At 32.5% G+C, this 27,550-nt stretch overlaps 2 protein-coding genes and 1 long non-coding RNA gene across 14 annotated transcripts in view; 1 reads left to right on the forward strand and 2 right to left on the reverse strand.

Annotated features, from left to right (window-relative positions):
- The window catches only part of LOC148623231 (uncharacterized), an 89,349-nt gene extending 80,045 nt beyond the window's left edge, over nt 1-9,304 (reverse strand). The window contains exon 1 of the mRNA XM_088564907.1: nt 9,224-9,304. Coding sequence (XP_088421033.1) covers nt 9,224-9,229 — 6 coding nt within the window. The 5' untranslated portion in view covers nt 9,230-9,304. The remainder of the gene's footprint in view (nt 1-9,223) is intronic.
- Nucleotides 9,305-16,893: 7,589 nt separating this feature from the next.
- Nucleotides 16,894-27,437, reverse strand: LOC148623233 (uncharacterized). 2 transcript variants are annotated; one of them, XR_015919398.1, is made up of 3 exons: nt 27,404-27,437; nt 20,856-21,065; nt 16,894-19,677 (listed from the first exon to the last, which is right to left on the reverse strand). It is a non-coding gene; the product is annotated as an uncharacterized LOC148623233 (long non-coding RNA). The 2 variants fall into 2 exon arrangements; XR_015919397.1 differs by lacking the exon at nt 27,404-27,437 and having other exon boundaries at nt 20,856-22,350.
- LOC148623234 (echinoderm microtubule-associated protein-like 2) overlaps nt 19,184-27,550 on the forward strand; it is a 65,161-nt gene continuing 56,794 nt past the window's right edge. For 4 of the 11 annotated variants that reach the window (XM_088564916.1, XM_088564912.1, XM_088564917.1 and 1 more), the window contains exon 1: nt 19,184-19,295. In XM_088564916.1, coding sequence (XP_088421042.1) covers nt 19,250-19,295 — 46 coding nt within the window. In that variant the 5' untranslated portion in view covers nt 19,184-19,249. Of the gene's footprint in view, nt 19,319-26,789; nt 26,907-27,550 lie in introns of those variants that run through there. The other 7 variants (XM_088564910.1, XM_088564913.1, XM_088564911.1 and 4 more) reach the window with 4 other exon arrangements.

The following is a 27,550-nucleotide window of genomic DNA, read 5'->3' on the forward strand; positions in this document are numbered from 1 at the left end:
ACTTAATAAATGTTTTTGGAATAATAATGGGTTATACAGGATGTCATGCTAAATATATCCTGACTTATTTCTTATTCTTGCTCAAACGGAAGTTTGTAAAAGAGACCAACAAAAATTGCTAACATGTTTTATATGATAATTCTGGGAGCAAAGATTTTTGCAACAAAAAATTTTGCATGTCAATACATAAATTGAAAATTTACAAGTTCCATAAAACAGAAAGTTGATAAAAGAGAGAAGCAAAAATTGTTACAACATGATTCAGTGTTCAAGGTGTAAATGTTGCTCTTAAATAAATTCCCCATATTGGTTCTTTCTAAGAGCTATTCCATTAATGCATGGGAGGGTTGGAAGGCTGTTTTTTTGTGACCCAACCATCCACACATATCCGCTCATATGGTGCAGAATGAAAACACCTCTTCTTTACCAAAAAAATTCAATAAAAAATTCAATAACTCATAAATAAAATAAACAATCATCATGAAAAAGGATACTGATCTTCAGATTAATATAACTAACAAGTGTGTAAACTAAAGTTTTATGCAGTAACCATAAATAGTTTCTAAGATACGATGTGACAAGTGAAAAAAGACCCTCCTTAACTCAATAACTTGAAAACAAAATATTGAATCATCACCAAAAAGTATACAGATCTTTAGATTAATATAACTAACAAGTGTGTTAAGTTTTAAGCAATAATCATACAGTAAATCGCTCTTGAGATACAAGGCGACATGTGAACCCTCCCTACAGTAGTTAACAGTCCTGTAACTCGAAAGGTTTTAATCTGGTTTTCACCAAAAAGTATGCAGACTGTTTTACCATCATAAGAAGCAACTAAATTAAGTTTCAAGAAATTTTGATATATCATTCTCAAGTTACTGTGCGACATGTTTACTACGGACAGATGGACACATGACATTTATATACCATAATATGTCAAATTTGACAGACGTATAAAAAAAATTAGAGGTTCTAAAGAGCCTGAATCGCTTCCCTGTCTCAGTAAGCAACATTCTATTTTTTTTTCTTGGCTAAAAATTCCTAACACTCATACCAAAGGATCAATCATATCAACATTTTATTAAATTCTATAAAGTAGTTTCTAAGGAGAAATTGTTTTAAAGTACAAATGTAATAACATAAAATGGCAAAAAGATGTCCAAAAAGGGCAATAACTCCAACATGGCTAACCAGATTTATATGCAAATTTCACCACAGATAGAACTAATCAAGCTGAACATTTTACCCAAGACAGAATTTGACTAAGCCTAACAGTTTTGGAGATAGATGCAAAAGCTTGCATGGCCATAAAAATTTTCCTGGTTTTAATACTAAAGGCACTTGTTTCATGATGTTTTTTGTTTCTTTTTATCAATGGGAACTACTCTGCCATTAGAGTTTCTTCTTGAATTGTAGTACACATATCAAATGAGTTCTATCCACCAGTTGGCACTAAAAAATTTACTGTGAAAGTACTATTGTTCGTGGGATACCAATTTTCATAGATTTCGTGGTTAAGGTTAACCACGAAATTTGATTCCCAACGGAAGGGATTATTTACTTTCAATTGTATGACAAGATCATCAAAACAACGAATTCAAGAATTCACGAACTTGTGTTTTCCCCTAAACCACGATTATAATACATAAGATTACAAAATACTTGGAGTGACTCTGAAATACTCCCAGATGGGAGAAATCACTCACAAGACTTTAGGAGTGGCCTCTGTAAAACTCCACTGGACTCCGAAATAAAAGAGAATCCTCCCTCTCTGGGTGTTACTGTACTGTATTTTGATAAATCAAAAACCCAAAAATAACAAATATGTCCTTTTTGTTCCCCTATTATCTTGCAGACCATAGAAATACCCAAGAATACCTCAAAATATACATTTAAACCTCCAAATTGATTGAAATATGTTTTATTTGATGAAGGATAATGTTTTTATACAGTTTTTTTCTGAATTTTTATTCCAGACAAAACACCCAGAATTTATCAATGTGACCAAGGAGTTAAATAAGCTATATATAAATCCTTGTATGACCAGTTAAGCAATGCTTATCATGCATGACGATCGATTTGCTTTCTTTGATGTATGTTGACAATTCTGTATCAATAAATCGAAGTATTCAAGATCATGTTTTGCAATTTAAATAAATAAAAGTTTAGCACTGGCCATGTGCTACATTATCTTTTGATGTCATGGTCAGGTCTACTGGAGACGTGTTGTGATAATTACGGCAGTAATTGCGGTTATTGATTTTATTGTTACTTATTTTCTATTGAAAACTTATTGTTTGAAATAATTTGTTTATACAATGATTTGTGACTAGTTTTTAAAAGAATTGATGATTTACTCACAGCTAAGACATTCTCAATGTAGAATAAACACAATACCAAAGATCAAACATATATCAAATATTCGGTAAAAATTTACTCAAACATTAAAAAAAGATGGAAATGTATATATAGGATATACTAAATTTTCACATCATTTGCAAAACAATTGATTTATACTTTGTTTTTCAACAATAAAATTATCGTCAAAAAACAAGTATAAATTGACATATCTCCATATGTATCTTCATTGCTGGACTGATTATTATTGTATAGGGTGTTCCTCATCAACAATTAAACACTAATGGGTACCATTGGATTTTTTTCACTCCGTGTTTCAGATGGGGTTTGTTTTCTTTATTTGGTATATTTGAAAAAAAACACCACCACCACCACCATGGATATAGCAGGGGTATTTAGGTTGATACTTTACTTTTCCAGAATAACAATAAGTCCCAATAAAACAAACATAAACCAAATATCTGATCCATGTGTTATACTACAAATTATCATGCCCATGTATTAAACCAACCATTCTAGATCATTACAACACTTGGTGCCCATCATTTATCGTTTTATGGTAACAATTGTAATGACATTCATAACCATCACTTTGTGTCCATCAACTGTCATTATTGGTACCCTGTCCTATACAATGGTCATTCAGAGAGGACATTTTCTGAATGAAATCAGCACAGATCATTCAATATACTTCAAGAACTTTTTGAAGGCTTGGATTCAAAAACCAATTGATATTACAGCAACAAATGGCAGATACAAACCGCTTAACAAATCAAAGGACATTGCAAAGAAAACTGGGCAAGGAAAGCGACCTTTGAATGCCAAACATCTAAGAAATTTTAGAAATTCTTTAATGTGCAATGATATAACTTATCGAAATAATTTCTTATGTTTATTTACAGATGAAGATAACGGTTAAAAGTAGGATGTGTCAAATTGTGTATTAAAAAAGACATTTAAATGAAAATAAAAATGAAAAAAATGTGCTATTTTATTTTAATTTCATAAGCCCATCATGTGGTACTTGACAGCTCAAAACCAATGAAATTTCAAAATCGTTACATTGTAACATTATAACAATTATCGAAATTTTTCCACATAAACAATCACTTGACTTGTTGGTCTCATTCAAATATACTAAGGTGAGATACCAGAAAGTCTTCATGATTGACTGATCACAAGGATGAACACACTTAGTTCTTATATATTAAATAAAAAACATAATATAACGGTTAAAATAACTTATATATTATGCAAATCTAAACAAACCAGAAAATTATAATTTTCATGATTATTCCATGTTTTGGGGTATTCTTGGGTATTTCTATGGACCCTTATCTTGTGTATATTCCATTTAACAGAAATGTAAACTTCATTTGCATTTAAAATTAATTTTCACAACCACTTTCATCATTTTTATAAAGTCTCTAATATTGTTAGCGACTTCTTGCACTCATAATTTCAGTACTTTATATTTGCATCATTATATATTTATACTCCACATTATGCTGCAGATCTGTGCCGTGTTTACCGCCCTAGCGTCATAGTTCTAGCTTCATACAAGATAAAAATGTACCTCTTAAATATCATACACATGCGTTCTACACATATTCTACCTGTGTTTCTTGTTGCATGAGAACGGGAAGTTTACATGAAATGACCGGTTAGCACTGAACATCACCCAGTTTACAATTTAGGCACAGGAGATTGTTACAAGACTATAAAGGTCATATACATTAGCAGGGCCCCGATATCTATAAATATTCATTGTCAGTTTTTTAATCTGGTTCCTAATCTGTTTCCCTGGTCAATAAGCGACCCAAAGATTGCTAAAATGTACCTCTTTCAAAGAATATCATACACATGTCTATGTCTGTCTTTTTGCTTGTATGGAAACGGGAAGTTTACATTAAAGACAAAATGAACTGTTAGCAATGAATTATGTAATATTACCCAGTTTCCGATTCAAACACAGGGGCTTGTTACCATTGACAATATAAGTCATATACATTATCAGGGCCCAAATATCTATATTTAGGCGTTGCCAGTTGTTTAATCTGGTTCCAGGTAACCAGTTGCTTTGATTGAAAACATTTGGGTCATCATGTTTATGAAATAGTACACAATCAAGGTTCTAGTGGAAGTCATTTGATATCACATTCGTGTCATTTAATTTGGATGTTGAAAGTAAGCCAAACCATTGGCAGAGAATATTTGACGATTAGTGACTTTGAAGGTTTCAGTCTTTGATTTGTTATGAACGGTACATTGGGTTGTTTACTTAATTCTACATCAGATTACATCGTAATTAGTGCTGCTATTTGGTAATATTGCAGTAAGGGAGAATATTTATAGCAAATATGGCTGCCCCCTGTAACCATAGATTTAGAGCAATTATCCTCTTTAATTAAATAATTACATGCAAGTACAATATAGGAAAATGAACTTCAGATTCTTCTTGTATTATGTAAAGACTAACAATACACCCCACATGTTGAAAAGGGATCCTATTCCCTTTAACACAAGTAATTACGCTGATGTGAAAATAAACGGTAGTTGTTATTCCTTTTATATATTATATTTCTGTATTTTACAAATAATAAGATGAACACTTACCGTCAAATAATTTTTCCCGCCACTGGCAGTTGACCTTCATAGTTCAATAAGATTTTGAGTTTCCCTCCCGACCCTCCCAGAATAAACAAATTACTTATCAATTATATATTTAATTTTTCATTCATCTGTTCATTAACTTTTCCTCTCCAACATTTGTTGAGATACTTGCATACCTGCCAACTTACAGGATCTAATCATGTTTTTACGATTTTGACTATTTGTCCCACTCACACAATTTTTCAGGTCAAATTTATTCAAAAACCCAAGTTTGTCAAAATAACTTAAAATAAACTCTGACTTCTAACCCCTAAATTAATGTTTCAATCTCATGTTCACACATTGTCCCACCTAAAAACCTCCATGGGGATTTTCAAAAGCTGGCAGGTAAGTACTTGTGGTGGATATTTCAAAATTTTGTTGCCGGCCAATGTTGTTTTGTTCGCTATACCAGGGAGTGTATATTAGAGGGAGAAGTCACTTGTAATAATCTATATAGAACACTGAGGTTGCTATTTGGCTGTTTGTTTGCCATTTTCCTCAAATTTCTCTATTGAAAATAGGCTAAGGGTGTTTGTTAAAACCACCAGATGGATTCTGATAAGTGTTGTCCTAAATTAAAGATTAAAGATTGGAGAATGGCAATGTATTTTTATGTACCGGTATTTAAAATAAGAGGAATACAAATACTTTCCATTTCAAACTAACTTAGGTCTTTTTAAACAAATTAGCAAAAAATTCACTTTTTAAAAGGTTCATAAAGAATGATTTGTCATTGCATGTTTGTTAAAAACTGTTGCATTTATTAAAATGAAATTAATATCAAATGAAAGAGAAAAATCTGCTGAATGGCAGACTATTTTTGGTAAGTGCACTTTGAAAAACAATAACAGCAAGCACCGCAAGGGGTGTGAGCTCTATGGTTATAACAAAAAGTGACTGTCCTTACGGAGAAAATCCATCACTTCCTTAAACCAAACAAATAAAAGTACACAGGTGGAATTATCATTTCTGTAAAAATTAATCTTATCTGAGAGTTTTCAAGTCTTTCTCTATTTTTTTTACTAATTAAAAGAAGTGAATATGATGTTTTTTAAAAAAGAAACACGTGGATGTATGTACGTGTATCTTCACTGTTCCGCTGTTGCTGTTGTCAAGAACATAACCCGCCTTCGGAAAAAATATAACTGATTATATTATCTATTATCTATTATCATAGCTTTTCTAAGATAGGACAGGCAATCATTTTCTTGTTTGGAATTTGCAGCTGTCGCCTGAATTTTGCTTACGTCACTTGATACGTTTAAAATATTCCCACCATCTGTGGAAAATTGTAATATTTCCGATATCTGTACAGATTGATCTGACGGGCCAAAACTGAAAAGGATGTTGCTAGAGATGCCCTTAAGGGATAAAACATGTAAAGTATTGTGAAGAGCTAAAAAGTTATCAACCATTTTGACGGTGAGTGGAAAGGGTTATGGGGTTGCAATTTTGGAAAAACTTTTAATTTTCTCAAGTTATTCATTTATTGAAAAAAAACCTCCCCCATTAATTAATAAGGCAGATTTTCAAAATATTGATTTCGCTTGCTGCTTAGAAATATTGCATTTGCGAAGCAAAAATTTTCATCCAGGTCGACCCCCCCCCCCCCACACACACCCAATTGTAATGTCCTTATTTTTACGAGTCTCACACAGACGGTACATGTATGGTAAAGCTCACGGTGTTCATTATATCCCATATTATGATGACTTAATGAATGTACCTATGTCTTGAGAAAGAAACGTGAAAATTTCCATTTTCCTCAACTATACCCTAGTAAGCTGTTAATCATTGTGTCTTTCTGTTTGGTTAACCATATGAACTTACTACCAATTAAAAGATTAAAGAAACTTCTTCAAGATGATATAATGAGTTTGAAATAATTTACAGTTATACTGGGGTACCCCCATTCCGTTGGTCAAAATAATATTCTCCCGATCGAATTACCGATTTGACCAGACGGCGCTAATATATTTATAAAAATAAAATTCGGACATTCTACTTTCCACTTTTGTAAATTATGTTATGTGCATGTCTTTATTTTATTATTACGCCAGTGACTGAAAATCAAATGTTGATCATTTGCCATTGTTGTTGTCGTACCCCAAATCCGTGAATTTCCAGTTCAGAGATTAAACAAGTATGGGGAGCCATACAGAATACAATACATTTCCCCTATATAAATAGAAATATGCTAGTATTGGATTTATTGAGAAAAAAAATAGTACTGGACAAAAATAACTTCATAGAATCTATTTTTTAGCCTATTTAAAGAGAAATATTTATATGTGAGAATTTAAACACTTCATTTTTTAAGGCAAATTATTCCAAAATGATGTTTATCTTATTTCAGTTCCTATTCGAATAATCATTAGATTGAAATTGATTTAAAAATTGAAATCATTTAGAATATTTTAGATTATTTAAAATTGATATACTACACGATCTTCATCATTAGATTATTGAAACTTGCTAAATTGATAAATATTTAAATATTCTTATATAAGAACTTCATATACCATTTTTGTGCAACTTATTTTTCATTTGAATTAATTCTAACTTAGAAAATTAAATTATTTATTCATTTGAACAACTTTTATAAAATCAACAGCAGCAAACAAAACTGTAAAACAAAAAATATCCATTCTGTACTGCATTGAAGGCAGGTTTCTAAACATCAGGGTGATACTGTTTTTTCTTCATTTTTTTTTATATATCTGTAAATAAAAAAAATATCCCAAATTAGCTTAAATTTGTTCATTGTGATAATTTTCTAGTGTTAAATACTGCATAACTATTAATTTCCATCAAATTTTTCTAAGCAGAATGTTTTAAGGACAATAGAAAATAGACAGTAAATGGTTATGGCATATACAAAAACAGAACAATGTAATATATATTACATATAAACTAAATTTATGACCATGGTGTGACAGTGGTGTAAATCAAAACAGATTAATCTAGTTTTAACGTTATATATTTTTAGATAATTTCTGTTAAATTAAATTGACCTTTGATTCAACCATTCACTCATGAATTTGATAGTTATTTTTAGTATTTCTATAGAGCTACTGTTTAATATGTATGCTATGATGATGGAAAATGTGTTTGATATTTTAATTTGACAAATCCTCAGAAAATGTTCATTTTTTGTTAATCTGGCTTATCATAGTTAATTCATATGATACATGACGTATTTTGGTCACATGATTGTTGTTTCGGAAACTTGGTGTTTCTAGAAAAGCAGCCGGTGCACCTGGTCCATGCTCCCAGTTTTTAGTGGAGTCCGAGTTGCTCATTTACTTTTGTTACTTTGTATGTATGATTTTAGTTACTTTATGTTCTCTGTTGTGTATGTCTGTTTCCATGTCTGGTCTTTATCCCTGGATTACATTCTTTTGATAACCTCTATAACCTTGGTTCCCTTGATTACTCTTTTGCAAATGGCAGACGATAAATCAATACTGATTTATTGGTTTCAAGCGTATTTTCTACATTTCTAAAAGGGATTAAATAATATGGCATACAGAGGTTTTGAAAAAGTTGGAAATATTCTATGCTGTGCTTAAAACTTGAAAATTACCTGGAATACTGTCAATCTGATCTTTGTTGTTTTCACGAAACAGGCAGGGTTCAGTGTCAGCAACCTCTGACCTCTGATCCAAGCACGTGCAATCAGTTCCGTACAAAAAGGGATATTAATAGTACATCGGAATTAGGTATACATCGAAAAGAGGGTACAGCAGTATAGAAGTCAACCAATTTCATTAATTTTCCCTGTGGCAATCACCGATAACTTATAAGTAAATATTGATTTTTTGCAGGTAAATTTTGAAATTTTTATTATATTTTCGGGTTTGAGAACACACCCTTTCTCACTGACCTCAGTATTTTCATCATTACTTGAGTCATTATCATGAGTATATTGCACATATTTATCAAATAATTTTAATCATTTTATCAAATTTTCTACCCATTATCGGCGAATAAAACTATTTTATCTCATTTTATCATTTAGTAAAACCAGTCTGACCCTGGTAGATGCCATTGCTTAGTAAACAAAAAATATAATTTGGTTCAGTTATTTATGTTGATACAGCATAAGAAATACCAGTGATAGTGGCAGTGGTCACGACACGATGTTTAATCTTAGTTAACTTCATCAGTCATAAAAAAACACATATACGTTAACTTGTTAGCTCACAGGCATTTCTGCAAATACCCGCTTTCCTTTGTCATAGACTTTCAACCTTCCCGCTCCACAATACTCATGGCGGCAATGTAATCTGACTAAAGACCAACGTACAAATTATAAGAATGTACATATGGTTAAATGTTTGAACGCATCACTTTTCACGCTCAGCACATTTAAAAACGTTAAACAATCCAACCAAAACTGATTTTTTTTTCATAAATTATGGGTAAAAGCAGGGAGTGTATATTAAACCCTGGTAAAAGCAATGATTTTACAGTCGACTAATATAAAGCATTAATTGGTAATAGGGGAAGAAATAATTGGTTCTATTAAAAAAAAAAACGGGATGTCCAGGAAGAAAATCGAGGGACTCAGAGAACAAAACATCGCACACACACAAACACACACACACACACTTTAGATAAGAAGGTCTATAAATGTCCGGTCTATGATTTTTTTTAAATTTGGTTTCCCCCTTTTTCTTATAGATTTAATATTTTGTAATGGTACATTGGTCTCAGTGGTTCTACCTTGTAGGTTAACATGTTTCTACACAACTACTGTTTTACGGTCTTGACTATCCTTACAGATCTCGCGCGACCGCCTACTGTATAACTAATTGTATGCATACTTAGATTTTGTAAATTATGGCTCATAAATAATTCAATGAAATTCAAATATTTATTGTTTGTCAGAAATTAGAAACAAATTAAATCGAGCTAAATAATTAATTATTACAAAATTACATTTACTATTATGCGGGCCCCAAAAATCAATAAGCCGACAAAATATAGTACATACATTAAAACCTAGTTAACATAATTCATATTTAAAAAAAAAACAGAAAACAATATATTCAATCATGACAACTGGGAGGTTTGTGTATTGGGTAACAAGTACTATCTATATAAAAAAAAAGATAGCCGACGCAGTAAAATTTTGTTCTTTTTATCAATTTAAATCGAAGATAGCAGTCACCAGAGCCTTTAGATTTGTAAAGCCTGATAGCATCTGCAATTATCTTACACTGCCGCCGTAACATAGTCCCATTGGCATACCCCATATAGGTTCAAATGCAGTTAGTTAGGTATATTTTGTAGGTATTTCTAATACACTAAATTTAATTCTATGTTATCTACGCCAATAAACAAACCCAGTAAACAACTTTTACTGCGAACTTAATATGCTGATTAATTAGGATTGTACATTTGTATTAACAACGATCCAATTAATAGTTCACTTCTAATCTCTTATCATACCTGTTTTTTTTCTATGCAATCAGTCGTTCACTGTCGATATATTCAATTAAGTTGTCCATTTATTTTTAGACGCATAATATAGATAGAAATGAAAACCTGCGAGCATAAATTGTCGGAATACTAAAGCTGCCTTCTGATATTTCATGCAGGCCCCGACGGATCCAAATATTTACAAAAAGGGGCAGTGGATCCGATCAAAAAACTTTTATAAGGAAAGGACTTCCATGCTTTCATTGGCAACTATTTTTTTTTTTTGCCAAATGTTTTACAAAAGTGTATCATAACTCCCCAAAACTATCCCGATGTATCACTCACTATATCGTGTATCTTTATTTCTCCTCATGACTTCGGAATTAAAATAAAATTTGGCTGAGACGATGGCATAGGAATTTCGATAATGCATTTCTCTGGAATGGTGTCAGTCTTTCGTCTGGTGATATTGCTTTTTGTAATAATCATTCTATTGGGCTGTTTTGGTCATGTGTAAAGATAATGGAACTGCATGTGCTCCAGGTACTGCAGGGCCTAAAAGTGCATGGCTAGTGTTGTCTGCACCATACACAATTGTTGAAATTGCTATATCAGACTTTGGCGTTTATGTTAATGCACGTGTGTGTGGAACTAGATGCCCAGGAAACTAAGCACTTTAATTGAAACAGAGGTGTCTATGCGATAACTTGTAGCACTTGAGCTACAAAGCTTATATCAACTGCGGAATGTAGCTAGTTAAGAGAGGCAAGTATCTAAGGATTTTATTTCAATGATTGTGGCGGCTTAAGTTTGAATGATTTGACAGACAGTTCGACCTGGGGGTCAATAACCGACTTGAAAATATTTAGGAACTGGGAAAGACCAACTAATAGTTTGTAGTTCAGTTACGCAGTATGTCGGAGAGTTTTTTGCTCATTCATCTAGGTGTTCCATGCAAACCGACATCGAACCTGAATATTACGCAAACTGGCGCATTGCCACGATGCATTATGAAATTGGTGTGTGTGTGTGTTTTTTTTTTTTTTTTTTTTTTGTTTTTGTTTTTGTTTTTTGTAACGTCCTTCGTTATCAGAATAGTGAATTTAAAAATAAATCAAAGAGTTCAACATTTACTATTTACAATAATAAGCTTATGTTCAGATACGTTTTAATTCAATCCCAGTACTTTCCTTTTATTTCAAATTTTTGACGATTATTTGAGGCGAAAAAGTTCAAACGATCGATATAAATTGATTCAGTACCTAAGTACTTTGATTTACTTCTAAGTTTCTACATTTCCTTCAAGAAAATGACACATGGCATTTCACTTTTTACCGTTTCGATAATTTTTTTTCGAACGCAATTCCAAATTTTCGATACAGATTTTTCGGACGCCAGTAAGTTATCAGTATTTGGCCAGAAATTGTTGTAGAAACTTAGAAGTAAAAAAGGACAAAATTTTACCGCGTCGGCTATCTTTTTTTAAAGATAGTACTTGTTTATTTCTTCTTTCTTCTAACCTCCGTCTTGTCCGCGCATCTCCTTAGTATGGTAGAGGATATCCGCCATAAATATGTTCACGCGTTTCTTTTAACTTTGTTACTTTCCCATTTGTTCTCTGTACTTTCTATCTTTGTTAATCGAAGATTGTTTCAATGTTAACTCGTGAATTGCATTTTTAGCATTGTAGCTTGCAATTTATACGTATATTTCTTTGCTTAATGTCATTTCTTTTTCTGTAACATCTTTCTTTTAAATTTCTACAATTATTAATTTGTAAAATACTTCTAACCTTAAAAGTCGTAGTTTTCCAATATCTTTCTTTGTTGAAAGCCTTAAATCAACGATTTATACAGCTTATATTTAAATTAAAACACGTTTCTTTTGAAATCGACACCATCGACACGGTTACAAAGAACGCACTAACATTTGACAAATTAAGAATAAACATGTTACACATGAGTGATTTTTCACCTGAAGATCGAGGGGTTGGTCTAAAAACAGGACGGACATTTTCCGGTACATTTTGGCTTTAACTTTTGTTTTATTTAGTGGCATTAAAAAATAATGGGATTTCTAAAGAAGAATAAAAGTGCTTTTAAATCATTTAAAGTTTTTTTTTGAAAATGTCGAATAATAAAGCGAAAATCTTGACAGGACGTACTTTTGCTGACAAAAAAATCGCGATGAAAAGGGGTACATGTTGATGAATAAAGTTCATTATTCATAAAATGTGTCATGTTTAATGAATAATGTTTACTTATTCTTAAAGCTTATACTAATAGGTACATTTCGATATAAAAATTATTTCATTTTGAGTCAGGTAAAGTAGAAAAATCTTGGCAGGACGGACTTGTTCTCTGATACGTGATTTGTCAGGTTCAGCATCAATTATATAAAGCCGTGAGTATTTAATTTATGGGACGGAATATTCAAATTTCTTTCCTTTTAACATAGGTGTCAGACAAGGAGAAAACTTGTCACCTATATTCTTTCCAATACATGTCAATGTTCAAGAATCGAAACACTCATGGACTAAATTTTTTAACAGAAGAAATTGAAACTGAACTCTCTCATTTTTAAAAATCTTTTCATTATATTATATGCTGACGACACGGTATTACTATCAGAATCCGATCTACAAAACAACTTGATGCACTTTATGACTATTGCACATTGTGGGAACTGTTCTGTTACCGGGTAACAATTTATTTTTCAATTCTAAACATTTTCTATTTTTAGCAATAATTATTTGAGGTCTGTTCGATTTCTATTATAGATGTTTCATTCCCCGATAATAAGTTTCCTCGTGTTAACAAACCACGTGGACATAAACAATCAACAATTCGTTTAAATCTATGATAGCTCACGATGTAAGTTAAATTTTATCATTAGTTTACAATATTTATGTATTAAGCATTGTTATAAGCCTATTTTTTTTTTATATAGGATACGTCCCAGAAGGTCAATTTAAGAGATAAGTTTATGTAAAATGTATGGAGCGCCTTGTGGTACTATTTATGGTTTTTGGTTATGAATTATATTTTTTGCGTTATTATTCCATATTTCACTTACCCAAACCTAATTATATGACTTTTGCAACCTTAATTACCCCTTAACCGAGATTTAATTTGAAATTTTCGGTTTTGCACCTCTCCTCGCTTTTTTCGTTTAAAATGTACGGAAAGCCAAAAGTGTCACCTTGGTAATTTTTTCTACGTTATTTATTGACGAATATTTGTCGAAACACGTGTCTCTATGCTATATTTGAGGGATATCTACTTGATAGATCTGATGTTTATTCATATGTTTTTTCTTGATTTTGTGTTTATTGTATTTTTCTTTTCATTTTAGTTAGAATAGTGAACTTAGAATGTGTTCCTTTTTCTTTTGTAGCTTTTTACCGCTATCATTGTTGAATAAAGATGTTCTATGAGATGATGTTGGTTATGCTATCTGCACTGCGGCAGAACAGGAACTTTAAAATAATGTTGGCAAAAGTAAAGTTGTTGGTTTTTTTTTTTTCAAAAGGCAAGATGTTTAAAAAAACTAAGTTTTAAGTACAATGTACAATGATGCATCTCTTGATACGGTTGAAAGTTTCAATTATTTATGAATATTGTTGTCAAGAACATGTAGCTTTTCAAAAGCAAAAAAGACAAACGTAGAGAAGGCAAATCGAGCTGTGTACGACGTTCTACGTAAATGCAGAATACACAACTTATTCCTGGAATACCAGTTAGATTTATTTGACCGAGTTATACGACCTATTCTTTTATACGGTTGCGATATCTGGGACATTGAACATAATACTGTTATAGAAAGGGTGCATCTAAAATTGTGTAAGACCTTAATGCATGTAAAAAAGTAAATTCAAGATTTTATGGTTTACGGGGAACTAGGCAGATATCCACTGGAACAAATAATTAAACTGAGGGTCATTAACATCTTTTGGCTTAAATTAGTTACTGGAAAATCTGAAAAACTACCTGCAATTTGTTTTAACTTTGCTCTTAAAAGTAAGGCGATAGATTATTCTGGGTAAAAAGGTTAAATCAATACTGGATGAGTGTGCTTTGTCTTTTGTTTTGGAACGAACAACACGAACATAATGAATCTTGGATATTTTTGGCAATTAAGCAAAGCCTTTTAGACCAATTTCAACAGTCGTGAAACTCAAAAGTGAAACACTCATCTGAATCTCTGAATTATAGATTGTACAAAGAAGATTTTGGAATTGAAAATTATTCGAGGTGACAAAAATATTATTACTCTTTGTAGATTTAAAACCTTGAATTATAACTTTCCCATTAAAAGTGGGAGTTGGCAAAATATAAGTAGAGAAACTATAGAAAATGTCATTTATGAAATTCGGGCGATATTGGGGGGTGAGTTCCATTATTTGTTTAAGTGCACATCGTTTGATAGTGACAGAAAAATCCTTCTCGTAGAAAAAAAAATTGTTGAAAGACCAAATATTATTAAATCTAAAGCTTTGATGAATAGCTCATCACCTTCTGTTCTCAACAATTTATGTAAACTTATGCGAAAAATTACAAAGATATTGTCTCAAGGGTAGTTCTCTAAATTTATGTATATAGAAACTCACCACGAATGTGACTCAATATTATTCCTTCCAATACATGTAAATTAACCAGCTTCTTGTGTATATTATGTATCTATGTAAATAGTATTGAATTGTTCTCTGTACTATAGTATTATGGTGTTTGAGTAATAAACTATACATAGCGTCTGCACAAGATTTGTGTTTCCAAAAATTACAGCTTTTAACCCCATTTTTATAGTCACAACCTACCATGTCCTCAGTACCATCGGCCTCACGACAATTCATCTCAATTCATTTCTACAGTTGCAATTTTTGATTTCACCTTACTTACTTGACCCATTAGTGATTTAGGAAACATTCTGAACTCTCCCTTTTCCAAACATGAAATCAAATGGTCTCTCATATATTTTTCTTCAAACTGAATATGAATCCCCAGTAAAACCACTTATACAGAATTCAACCGTGTTTGTAATCGCATATAAACCACAATCAACTGAATTAAATTGTTCATGAATTTCTGGGATTTTGACGAGAAGCCGTGTATTTTGTTACATGTATGAGTAAATTGTGATAACTGGATTTCCTGAGAAACTGTCAATTTATCAAATAAACTATCTAAAACATAAACCTGTTTTTCTTTTTATCTGTTTGGACTGATGTTACCCAATGGTGGTTGCCTGTATGGTGCATTTGTACTGATTTGCTTGACACTTATTCAAATTTTCTGTGCGATGACCACTTTTGTTTTTCATTGTCAAACACTAGTGCCAGACAAGGGTCTTAGAAACCCGATTTCTATGGAAACGGTTTTGTTAAAATTGAATGCATGTCTTAACGTTCCTACCCAAGGTATGCCTTATGATAAAATGTCTTCCTGGATATGTTTTTTGTTGTAATCGAGTTTATTCTTTTCCATATGTAGGTTAAGTTAGCATGTGGTGTTTCAGGATTGACATCTATGCATGTACGTGTTTCATTCAGAGTGTCATCTTCTTGGATTGTCTGTAAATTAAATTGTAACTTTTTTCTTGATACTGGTTGCTTGCTTTCTTTCTACTGTTTTTGCTAGTAGGTGAAGATTGACAACGGTTCCTTTTTTTTCAGCAGGTTCAAGCCCTATGCGGAGTTTTTCTGTTAGGATATGGAAACATGTTGTTGTAGGTGGACATTGACATGATGCTTTGGGAACTGTTGTGACACAATACTTACCCCTTCTACCTTGAACAATAAAGGCACCCTGAATGGGTGCATGAGTGATTAAGTTATTGTCTATTACATACCTTGCAAGTGCATATGTTGACTACTTATTGCTGGAGGAAATTGATGATTCTGGGAGGACAGACAATTTTTTTTTCTGTACGTGCGATGTGTCTGATAAATGTCTCCTAGCCTTACATGCCATTTTTCATTCCCTAATTCAGTATTCTATTATGTCAGAAGGTGCAATAAGTCTTTTAGGAATAACTAATTCGTCACTCGAAATAACTGCTCTAGAAAACTCGTTTTTAGGTGATAGTTACCTGTGCCAGACAAGCCTATAAGAATCTCATAGTTTTCATAGTTTTGTAAAAAGTGGAAACCGAGAACAAGCATGTTAACAGGCAGTTTCTGTCATTCATTCTCTTGTTGCAAAACAGCATTATAGCTCTCTGATAATGCTTTTTTTGTACCAAAGTTCGGATCATAGAGTCCATCAAATTGGTCAAAAACTCATTTACGTGCATGATTAATTATGAATTAGATTAACAAGGTGTGAAAGTTTTAAGAGCCAGTTAATGGTGATTAGAGATTGTTAATCCAATTTAGGCATTTATATGTAGCTCGACCTGACAATATTTCTGCTCATAAAACTACTGTTGTGAGACTAATTAAGATTCTATATATCATGATACCTCCAAATTTTATTTTATCTACATGAAATTTTCCTAAAATAATATATACATGTATATTAAAGTTTTCAGCTTAATTATGTCCATAAATGAAGATTTTTCACCACGAAAAAAAGTTCGTTCTGTCAAGATTGAGGATTTGTCTCTAAACAATTTAAAATGCCAAAAAAAGCACTTTTATTCTTCTTTAGAAATCATTAAAAAAAATTTTTAATGCCATTAAATAAAACAAAAGTTATAGCCAAAAATGTACCCGAAAATGCTCATCCTGATTTTATATCAATCCCTCGATCTTCCGGTGAAAAATCACTCATGAGTAATGTTTATTCTTCATTTGTCAAATGTTAATGCATTCTTTGCAACCGTTTCGATCGTGTCGATTTTCAAAGAAACGCGCTTTAATTTATAATAATAATGCTTTATATATAACCTGTATAAATCACTGTAAAAATCGCACCAGACTATGTCGATGAGACTTAGTTTTCTTTTTGCTCGGACGTTAAACCCCAACAAAGAAACAAACAAACATCATTCTGCATAAGATCGTATTCATTCTTTGCTGGTACGGGGATTTACGCTAAGTACGGTGTGGAATTCAAACTCAATCACCTCTTTAAAAAAAAATCAAATCTTTCAAAACTTTATCCGAAGTTTTAAGGTGAAGTTTTAACCTCTTAATGATTTTAGAAAAACATAAAATTCGGACAGTTAAGTGAGAAATAATAAATAGTTGGATATGGTAACTACCGGTTACACATTTTAGAACTTTTTACTTCAGAAAAGCGATCAAACAAGATTTATCAGAAAAATATACATAATTTTCTTGATGAGAAATGAATTGAAACGGACTTTTCCACATCTCACACAATTTTCAGTTCTTAACATACCGTAAGAATGAATATTTTAAGAAAACATTATTTGGATACGGGGGAAAGTTGGCACGGGTACGGGTTACACATTTTAAACCCTACCACAATCTCAAGTCAATCTGGATATTTTAGTTATATTCAGGAATTCCGCCAAAAAGGCTTAAAACCCAAAAAGAGCACATCTGGACAAATGACAAAATGATTGTCGATCCATATAAATCCCATGACAATATGAAGAAAAAAATTAATTGCAATATAGAGCAAAAACTATTAAGTGTCAACGCGTCACCGGTGACAATACGCACACCAACTAAATTTTGACCCGAAATCATGCCACTAATGCCCTTTCCTGCAGGCGTTTTGTTCGGTGCAAAGGGCAGTAATTAAGGTTTGGCAATATGGTTGTCATCATAAACTCGTGGATCGTTTGGTGTATCCATCTGCACCTTGAGGACTGATTCATTTACTGTGTCGTAGTTTTCCTTTCCTCTTTCGCCCACCCGCGTACATCATACATAACATTTTATGAGCAACTCAATGGATGTTTATGAAAAAGCAGATGATGCTTGTCCTACCGGTGCAACTGGTCAATGCTCACAGTTTTAGGCTAAAAACCACTAATTCCACTTCCCATAGGCTTCTATGCTAATTTCACAATATTCAATGGCTTCTCTGGACTTTACCTTAACTTTAACCTGCAGAGGACTATATATCAGCATGATTCTACATATGTCAGCTCACAATCCTCAGAATGGCATGTGGGGTTAGCAGACTTGCAGTGAAGTACTGGTCACCGGAAGTGAAGGGTCTATAAATAGCATGGGAAATCCCAGTGTTTTCACAAGATAGCGGTATATTTAAAAATAATTATGGAGATTAGGCTTCACATCACAAGAAGCAAAATGCACCTATAAAATGTACAGAAATGTTTTTCCTTTCAGAAACTGTTTAAATTTTTTTAAATAAGATGAGAACTTTTTTCACAGCACTATGAGGAACAGGGGTAATTTCTGCGTAGGACTGTTTTTGCGTACGTTCCAAATGCTCATTGGTTGAATTGGTGGTCTGTAACCTTTAAGTGGAGTGCGGGTTGCTCATTTACTTAAAAAAGTTTTTTCCTGCACTTAATTTTTCCAATTTTTTTTGGAGATAAAATACATCCAGGAGAGGCATAAATGATGCTCTAAAACGCTATCTCCGCGGAGCTTCAAGAGGGGAGGGGGCTTCGCCCCCCTGGACCCCCTACCAGGGCTCCGCCCTGGACCTGCTGGGGGCCTTAAGCCCAGACCCCCTGCCGTTATATTGCCTACACTTCAATTTGGCCTCAGCTACGCGCCTGGTTTTTTTCATTTTCTTTGTTGTTTAGGTCTGTTTTCCCTGTCTAGTCGTTTGACGCTTCTAGTCGCTTTTTGTCGCGAATTAGTAAGACCGACTAAATCGATGACGTTTTACACACAACAAGTGCGCTAAAACTGTTAATTATGGATATTTCCTCTGATTTTTCATCTAGCATCGCAAATGGTGTCGGTAATAGCTCAATACTTTCTAAGGCACATATATTAGTCATTTTTAGTTTCTATACATTTTTTTTTAGACGAAATGAAGTTTCGGTGATCCAATTAAAAAGTACAAACCACACCCGTACTGAGTACATACTACAGTCTACATGTAATGTAATGATGTATATAGATATATAATAATATAGTATTGAGTTGTTTGACCCATTACTGTCAACAATTATAAAGTATGGCAGCCGATTTTAACCTTTTTTTTAGCATTGATTCACTGTTTCTTGCTCTTTCTAGCTCTTTCTTTTTTTTGCTGTTTCTAGCAAAGCATGCAGCTCTTCACTCTAACACTCAGTAACAGTGTCTAATAGCAGGGACTTCTAATACATTATATCAGAGACCTATAATGAAAGAGATAAGAAACTTGTTAATTAAGCAGTTTATCGATAAAATTATCACGCTGCGGAGAACAAGATTCCCAGACCTTTCCACTTATTTATTAAACTACTTTTTCCCCTTTTGATGAAATGAAATTAGTGTAGCAGATGCTGACGGAAGACGTAAAAATGGGGAACTGAAGATTTTATTCAATTATCTTTAAAAAACAAAAAAGGTTGTGACATAAGTTAATGTGAAAATTATAAATTTAATATGAATTATGCATGTGACTTCAGGTGACCTTAATCTGTGCATGTGCTGCAAGGGTCGCTTCTTTAATAACAAATCTGATAGCAAAGCCAAAGTGGTTATTGAACGGTAAGGAAGACCGAAGGACTCTAGTCGTAAAAGAAAAAGTTCGATTATAATGCAAGGATCCTTTTGAAATTTACCTATTGTGATATAATGTGGCTCAAATATGTTCATTATTCATTTGAAAACTAATCAAGAAATAGATGAAATGAAATGAAAACAAAACATGTGCTTAACTGTGTATCCCTTATTGTTATTTTTTTGACAAAGGTTAAAGTATTTTTAACCCAAGTGAATGTCCTGTCGGCAATCTTTGGAAGTAATGGCAAAAAATAATTAGATCAGAGCTATCGATCTTCTCTGATTACAAAAGCGTTGTTTTCACAATATTCTTTAGGTATTATCAACATTTATTGCTTCAATTGCATTACTACTAACTTATTTCATTGAATCAGCAAAATTCAGTAGAATCATAACTGAACAAATTTGGCAGCTAATGCAGCTTTAATTTTTTTGTTTTTTATTAAATAAAATGACTATGATAGATAGAATGAAACTTTTAATTGCTGAAATGATTCTTATAAGGCCTACAAAAGTTCCCAGTGATCCAAGTTGTCAGATGACTCTGTGTATGAGTTATTGCCATTGAAAGGCAAAAAATTACTTTATTAGCCATTTTTACTTGATATCTTGAAAGCTATAATAGATAGAATGAAAATTTCAATTGATGAAATGATCCTTATGATAAGTCCTACCAAAATTCTTCTTGAGTCAAAATTGTTGGACAACTCGTTAAATTTATTGCCTTTGAAAGACAAAATTCAACCATATAAGTGATTCAGGCTCCTGGGAGCCTCTTATTCTATGTTTATGGCTTTTTTTTGCTGACCTGGCCAAAAGCTATGTGTGCTATTGCCATCACTTTGCATCTGTCGTCGTCGTTGTCATTCATTGTTGTCATTGTTAACAATTTTCAAAACTCCTCTCCTTTGACACTACTTGACCAATTGGAACCAAACATGGTATGAATGTTCCTTGGGGTATCCTGCATAGAACTGATGTGGGATGTTTTATTTGTTGAAAAACATGGCCGCCATTTCTAAAAATAGAACATAAGGGTTAGATGGTAGTTTTTTCGCGTATATCTTAAAAACCGTTAGGTTTAGTCAAATTCTGACAATTGCTGAAATGATCCTTATTATAAGGCCTACAAAAGTCTACAGGGATCAAAGTTGTCAGACGACTTCTTTTGAGAGTAATTGTCCTTGAATTCAGTTTTCAGCCAATATCTTGAAAACTGTAATAGAGAGAAAGAAACTTTCAATTGCTGAAATGATCCTTATGATAAGTCCTACCAAAGTCTTATTGAGTCAAAATTGTCAGACAACTTGTTAAATTTACTGGCCTTGAAAGACAAAACTTAACCATGTGAGCGATTCAGGCTCCTGGTAGCCTCTTGTTGTACTTGCTTTGATTTCAGCGATATTTAGTTTATGTAGTAAACATGGTCTCTTAAGTTGAATGTTATATAGCCATGGTTTAACTTCATTTTATGTTCCTTTTCAGCAAATGTTTACTTGGCCAATGTCCCCTCAGACCCAGTGGAATAACAGGGCATATATATACCCAGGCCCGAATTTTTTCCAGAGGTTCTTAAAACACTTTGAAGACATTTCCAACATTTTACAATGCCTTAGGTACTCAGTTGAACTTACAGCATTCATCAATATATGCTCTTTTTCAGTAATTTTTTGTCAAACATGGTAACAAAGCATGATACCTTTACTTAGTTAATAGGGCATGGTTTGCCAGGTGAGCAATTCAGGCTCTTCAGGAGCCTCTTGTTTATTTGATTCTGTGGATATCTAAGTATAGTGATTGTATAGCCACTCAACATGTGGTTGAGTCTTTGTTGAGTCAAAATTGTTGGACAACTCCTTGTTGGAGTTTTTGACCTTGTCTGATTTCAAAAATGTTTTAATTAATTTTCGAATTTTGTGCTACATTTGTATATTGTGTCCAAACCATTTGTTGTGTCCATAATGAACTATAAGTCCCTATGCTTAATTGTGTCAAAAACTGACATTATGTCCACACTTGCCCCAACTGTTTAGGGTCCGACCACATGAAAATATAATTAGTGAATTTGAGGAATTTAAAGAATGGTTAGATCATGTTTCATGCAATATCAATTCCATGACAATGGAAGGAATTCAGCTTACTATTAAAGGTCTAAAATTAGGCAAAAGCTCATCATCTGATTTAATATCTAATGAAATAATTGAACATGGAGGCCAACATATCCACAAACTGTTGGAGAAAATTTTTAATTTCATGTTGAAATCAGGGCAATACCCTAGTAAATGGAATGAAAGTTTTTTAGTGTTAATTCATGACGGGCAATAAATATGATCCAGGTAATTATAGAGGTGTTTCTATTACATCAAATTTGGGAAAGTAATTCATGCAAGACTCCTAGATATGATTAACTAATTAACAAGTGATAACCAAATTGTTTTAAACCAAACAGTAGGACAGCTTACTATTTATCATCATTGAAGACAAAACTAGAAAAACAAAGTTGTATGCTGGATTTATTAACTTAAAGCATTTGATACATATCACTTCAACATGTGAATACAACTACATTGTACATTGAATTTTTGGAGGATACGCCTCTTCTACAAATTGTTGAAATTGAACATTCCGAAAAGTATTTTTAATATTTTGCTGTCCATGTATGAAAATATAACCACCAGAATTAAATTTGGTAGTTGCCTGGGTGAAGAATTTGATTCAGAATGTGATGTCCAACAAGGTGACATAAATAGCCGATTTTATTTAATATTTTTATTAATGATATTGTTAAAGTACTGCAGTCTGTCAATTGTGACCCTGTTATTATCTTGGAGTGTCTATTAATTTTCTATTATATGCAGATGATATTGTGCTACTTTCTAGCAGCAAAACTGGTTCACAATATAGTCCTAATTACGGGCTTTCCCTACATGGGAAAGACCTTATTGTTTTTTTAATGTTTTTTGTTTGTTTGTTGAATTTAAAAAAAAAAATTTTTTATTCCTTCGTAATTTTTATAAGATGACCCTGTGAAGAATTCCATTATCCATTGTAGAAGTTATCACCCTTTTATTGGCGTTTTTTTTCAACATGGTCCCCTGAACTCATTTTTCAGGATATCATTATCATACTTGGTGAACATGTAGATGTCACCATGTTCTATTTGAAAATGACCCTGCTAAAGATTTCATTATCATCTTTAAGAGTTATGTTCCCTTAAAACAATTTCTTTTAATTGGTCATATCTTGAAAACCATAATGGATAGAATCAATCTAAAAACTGTTTCATATACACAAGAAGAAGACCTAATGAATAAACATAAACATGTATTTTATTATCAAACCATACAGGAGTTATATCCCTTGAAATATATACTTAAGTTTTTAAAATTTATATTTCAAGAACCTGAAGTTGTAGAAACATGGGACCTTCATCAGTGACCTTTGGTCCATATGACCTATCATTTGCATCCAAGGTCAAAGGTCATAGAGTGCTAGAAAGCTTCCTCACTGCAAACTACAGGCCTTGATATTAAGAAAATAAGAGAGAAGTGCATACATATAGCATGTTAAATGACCCTCTCGTTAAGCCCTACATTTTGAGACATAATTTACAACTGTCAGACCGTTTGTTCAAAAGTTATGACAATTTAAATGTTTTGCAGAATCCGGTTTGTGACCTTGACATAAATGTATGACCTTGACCTTGTATTTTTTTCAAGGTCAAGTAATCCTAAGATGTATGGTGGTAGTTTCATGTCTCTACGACTTCTGGTTCTTGAGTTTGTTACTGCATCATATTTTAATAATCATTGGGCTCAAAATGAGCTCCAGAATTGCCCAAATTGTTTTGTTATTTTGTTGCATATGTTCTGCAAACTATATCATACAGTTTTCAGATTTGAGATGTCTTGTTTTGGATCTATTGAAATTTTAAGTTTTGAGAGCAGGGGTATATATTTTAAAATCCACAATAGACACACAAATGGTCATTCAGTACAACTGTTTGACAAAATACCAAGGACCAATATAAAATACTAATGATATTACTACAACTTGAAATTTTCATATTTTCCAATGGTTTTATATATTTCATCAATACCTATTTGTAGATTTGATATTGCATCATTTTTTCAACTTCATCCAAGGGGGTGATGTGATATATCATTTTGAAGGTCTGAATGAGCACATTTAAAAAATCAGAGTTTCAACCATGATAAGTCATACATGTTTTAATAGTAGGGTCATTAAGTGAAAAAATTTAAAGTTCTTAGAGGGTAAGGTTGTTGCATATCTTAAAGGTACATCCAAAATATTGATGTTTTGTCTCAAATAAATGAGTTGGGTGAGGTCAATGAGTGCAAAACTTAAGTTATTTATATTGTAAGGTTGTGCATATCAAATTAAAGGTCGTAATGTGTACATCACATATTTCAATTTTGTTATATGGAAAAAGAACCCAGTTGGGGTTAATTAGTGCAAAATTCTAAAGTTCACAGAAAGTAGGGTTGTTGTATATCAAAAAAAAGGTCAAGTTTACATTACAAAAATCATGATGGAAAACATGGACAATTGCATTTGACAAGGTTACCAAGTGCTAAAAGTCAATCTGTTGTAGAAGGTTAGCATTTTATGTATCAAACAAAATGTCTTAATGTGTATATTACAAAGAGAAAGTTTTCAAGGGAAAGACCTTTCAATTGTTTAACAAACAATACTAGTATTTTATGTACATTTTGTAATGACTGTAAACTACTGGTCAATGTAGGAAAGTCCAAGGTAGTCCAATTCCAGTGGTAAATTATGCCGAAAATCATTTTTATTCAATGGTAATGCTTTAGAAACAGTATCCAAGTACTGTTACCTTGGTATAATGCTAAAACATAATGGCAAATTTAACTTGACCATAAATACCCTTATTGTTAAGCTAGAAAAGCATATTTCAAGATAAAGAAAACAACTGGCACAGACAACCCGAAACTTTTAGAAAAAACTTTTTGATACATTAGTTAATCCAGTATTATATTGTGAAATATGATGGTTTGATATAAATGACGGAGACACATCAGTTATTGAACAATTTCACATGAAAATAATTCAAGAAATTTTGGGTGTTCGTTGAAAGGCTTCTAATGTGGCATGTAGATATGAACTTAATAGACTCTCCTTAAAGACCAAAATTATGTTTTTAAATGTGAAAAATAGGAACCACCTCATGTGTAATAAAAATTTGCAACATAAGGCACTATTAAAAGAATCTGTTTCCCCTTTGTCCAGGTCATGATTTTGATACAGACCAGGCAGGCAGGTGTTGAAAAAAAGAAATATAAAAAATTTTGAAAATTTTTTGACCCGATGGCTTTTTCAGACCCGGTCGCTAAAGAGGAAACAAACTTAATTTTAATTTTGGCCCAATCTACAAACCTTTGTAAAGAATATGCATCATTTATTTGATAATTTTGGACTTGCATATGTACAATTGATAGATTGATTGATTGATTGTTACGTATTTAAAGTCCAAGCTGCAATGTTTCAGCCATATCCGGGCCATGAACTTGAAATGGATGCTATAATGAACATGAAATGATGATGAAATGAAAAATGGGAAGGGACACAAGGATAGTAGGGTCGACAAATTTTGATTGCCTCTGGAAATAGGGAGAGGGGGTTGGGTCGGGCAATTTAGCCTCCTGCGGTGGGCTCAAAGGTTCCTACTCCTATCAAATACCACAGCAGGGTTCTTTAATGTGCGAGGAACATGGCATCTTTCCAAACAGGTTGTACCACTGTAGTTTGCAGTCAGGTTTTCCCTATTATGGCCTTATGACCCCAGCATTTAGCAGGCCAGGGGTACCCCATTACACCACCTGGGGCACACAACCCAGTTGCTCTGTGGGTAGAGCACCCTAGTCCCCATCCAGGGTTCTTAGCACTATGAAGTCGCGTTTTACAACAAGCTAAGCATTGCCACTGGCCTATTCTTTTAACACCCAGACCTGCATGGGGCAATAAATAATAAAAATATAAAAAATATATTACCCAGTATAAAACAGGTTGAATGATATAACTCTTCAGCAACAATGTTAAAAAATAACTGATTCTCCAAAATTAGTCTTCTTTAGGACATGTTTTACAAGGTAGTGATTATGTAGATCTATTGAAGAGCTGAGAGGAAAACAAGTACATACAACTTTTCCATTGAAAAAGGGAGATATTTATTTATACATCATGAAGAAAGAAAATGCAATTGCTGTAACATAGGAAATTTTGATTATGAGACACACTTCATGTTTTATTGTCCAAAAATTTTAAGAACAAAGGTCTATCTTGAAAACATTAATTTGTAACTTTCATAATAAAAATGATCTGAATGAAACCCAATTTTTTTAAGCCTGTTTTAACAGCAAGTCAGTTAAAATTTTGACAGTGGTCACCTCCTACATAAGTAAATGCTTAACCATAAGAAATGAGACATTGAAGTAGTCAATGTTATACTTTATTAGTGATGATATGACTAGTGACTTACTAACTCATTGCAGTACACATGCATTTAGTTATCTTTACATACATGTATATCATTGTAATTGTCTCATTTAATATTAAGCCATTGCCAATTATGTGTTTGTGCTAATAAATAATTTGAATTTGAATAACGGTAACAAAAAGTAATATTTGAAAAGCTATTATAATATAGTCCTCTGATGAATCATTACTTTTATAGATCTTACTACAAGACTATTGATTTTAGCCTCTAGTCAATAAATATGTCTGTGTAGTGTGGATTTTTTGTTCTATTGATAAGGATATGGCCTAGTTTGACAATGGTACACAGCTATGGATATAGTTTATGATGATATTTTAGGTAAAAATTCAGGTTATTTCCCTTTATTGCCATGTTTATACAGTACATCATGGCTAATTATGATTTCTAATTTTTATTCTATCACCTGTTTTTGTACAAGCAAAGGAAAAATGGTAATTTTTATGTCTGTTCACTTAACACATTTCCCGTTTCATCACAGCTGATACGTTGTTGCTTATTATCGGTAGAGCTTGTTAATTTGACCTTGATCTCAAACCTTTTTTCAGGAGTAATGTTTGGCAAATATTTTTCAAAATACATATGACTGCATGTATACAACATAAAATGGTCAGTGACTACATAACATGTCTACTTGAGTTATTTATGTGGCCAGTTAATCATTGAAGCATACAATAATAACAAATAATATCTAGATGAATGTTAACACAATAAAACCCATAGAATTCAAATTATTTATTTACTATCTTATTTTAAGCCTATTGTCATGAACTTGTCACATTACCTATCATTACTTTAGAGATGTGATTGATACTTACCTGTCTATCCAGGTAAATTATTTACACCTGTATACATTACCTGACAAAAAAGCAATACATTTAAACTTCTGTTTGACCTACATGTATGGTCAGGAGGCATTCAGTATATTTATAATTAAGTTTTTAAGTCAAGGATGTTTTTTACAA

This window comes from Perna viridis, chromosome 2 (genome assembly GCF_037379345.1).
Source record: "Perna viridis isolate PV_CMFRI_1.1 ecotype Kerala chromosome 2, ASM3737934v1, whole genome shotgun sequence".
NCBI lineage: Eukaryota > Metazoa > Mollusca > Bivalvia > Mytilida > Mytilidae > Perna > Perna viridis.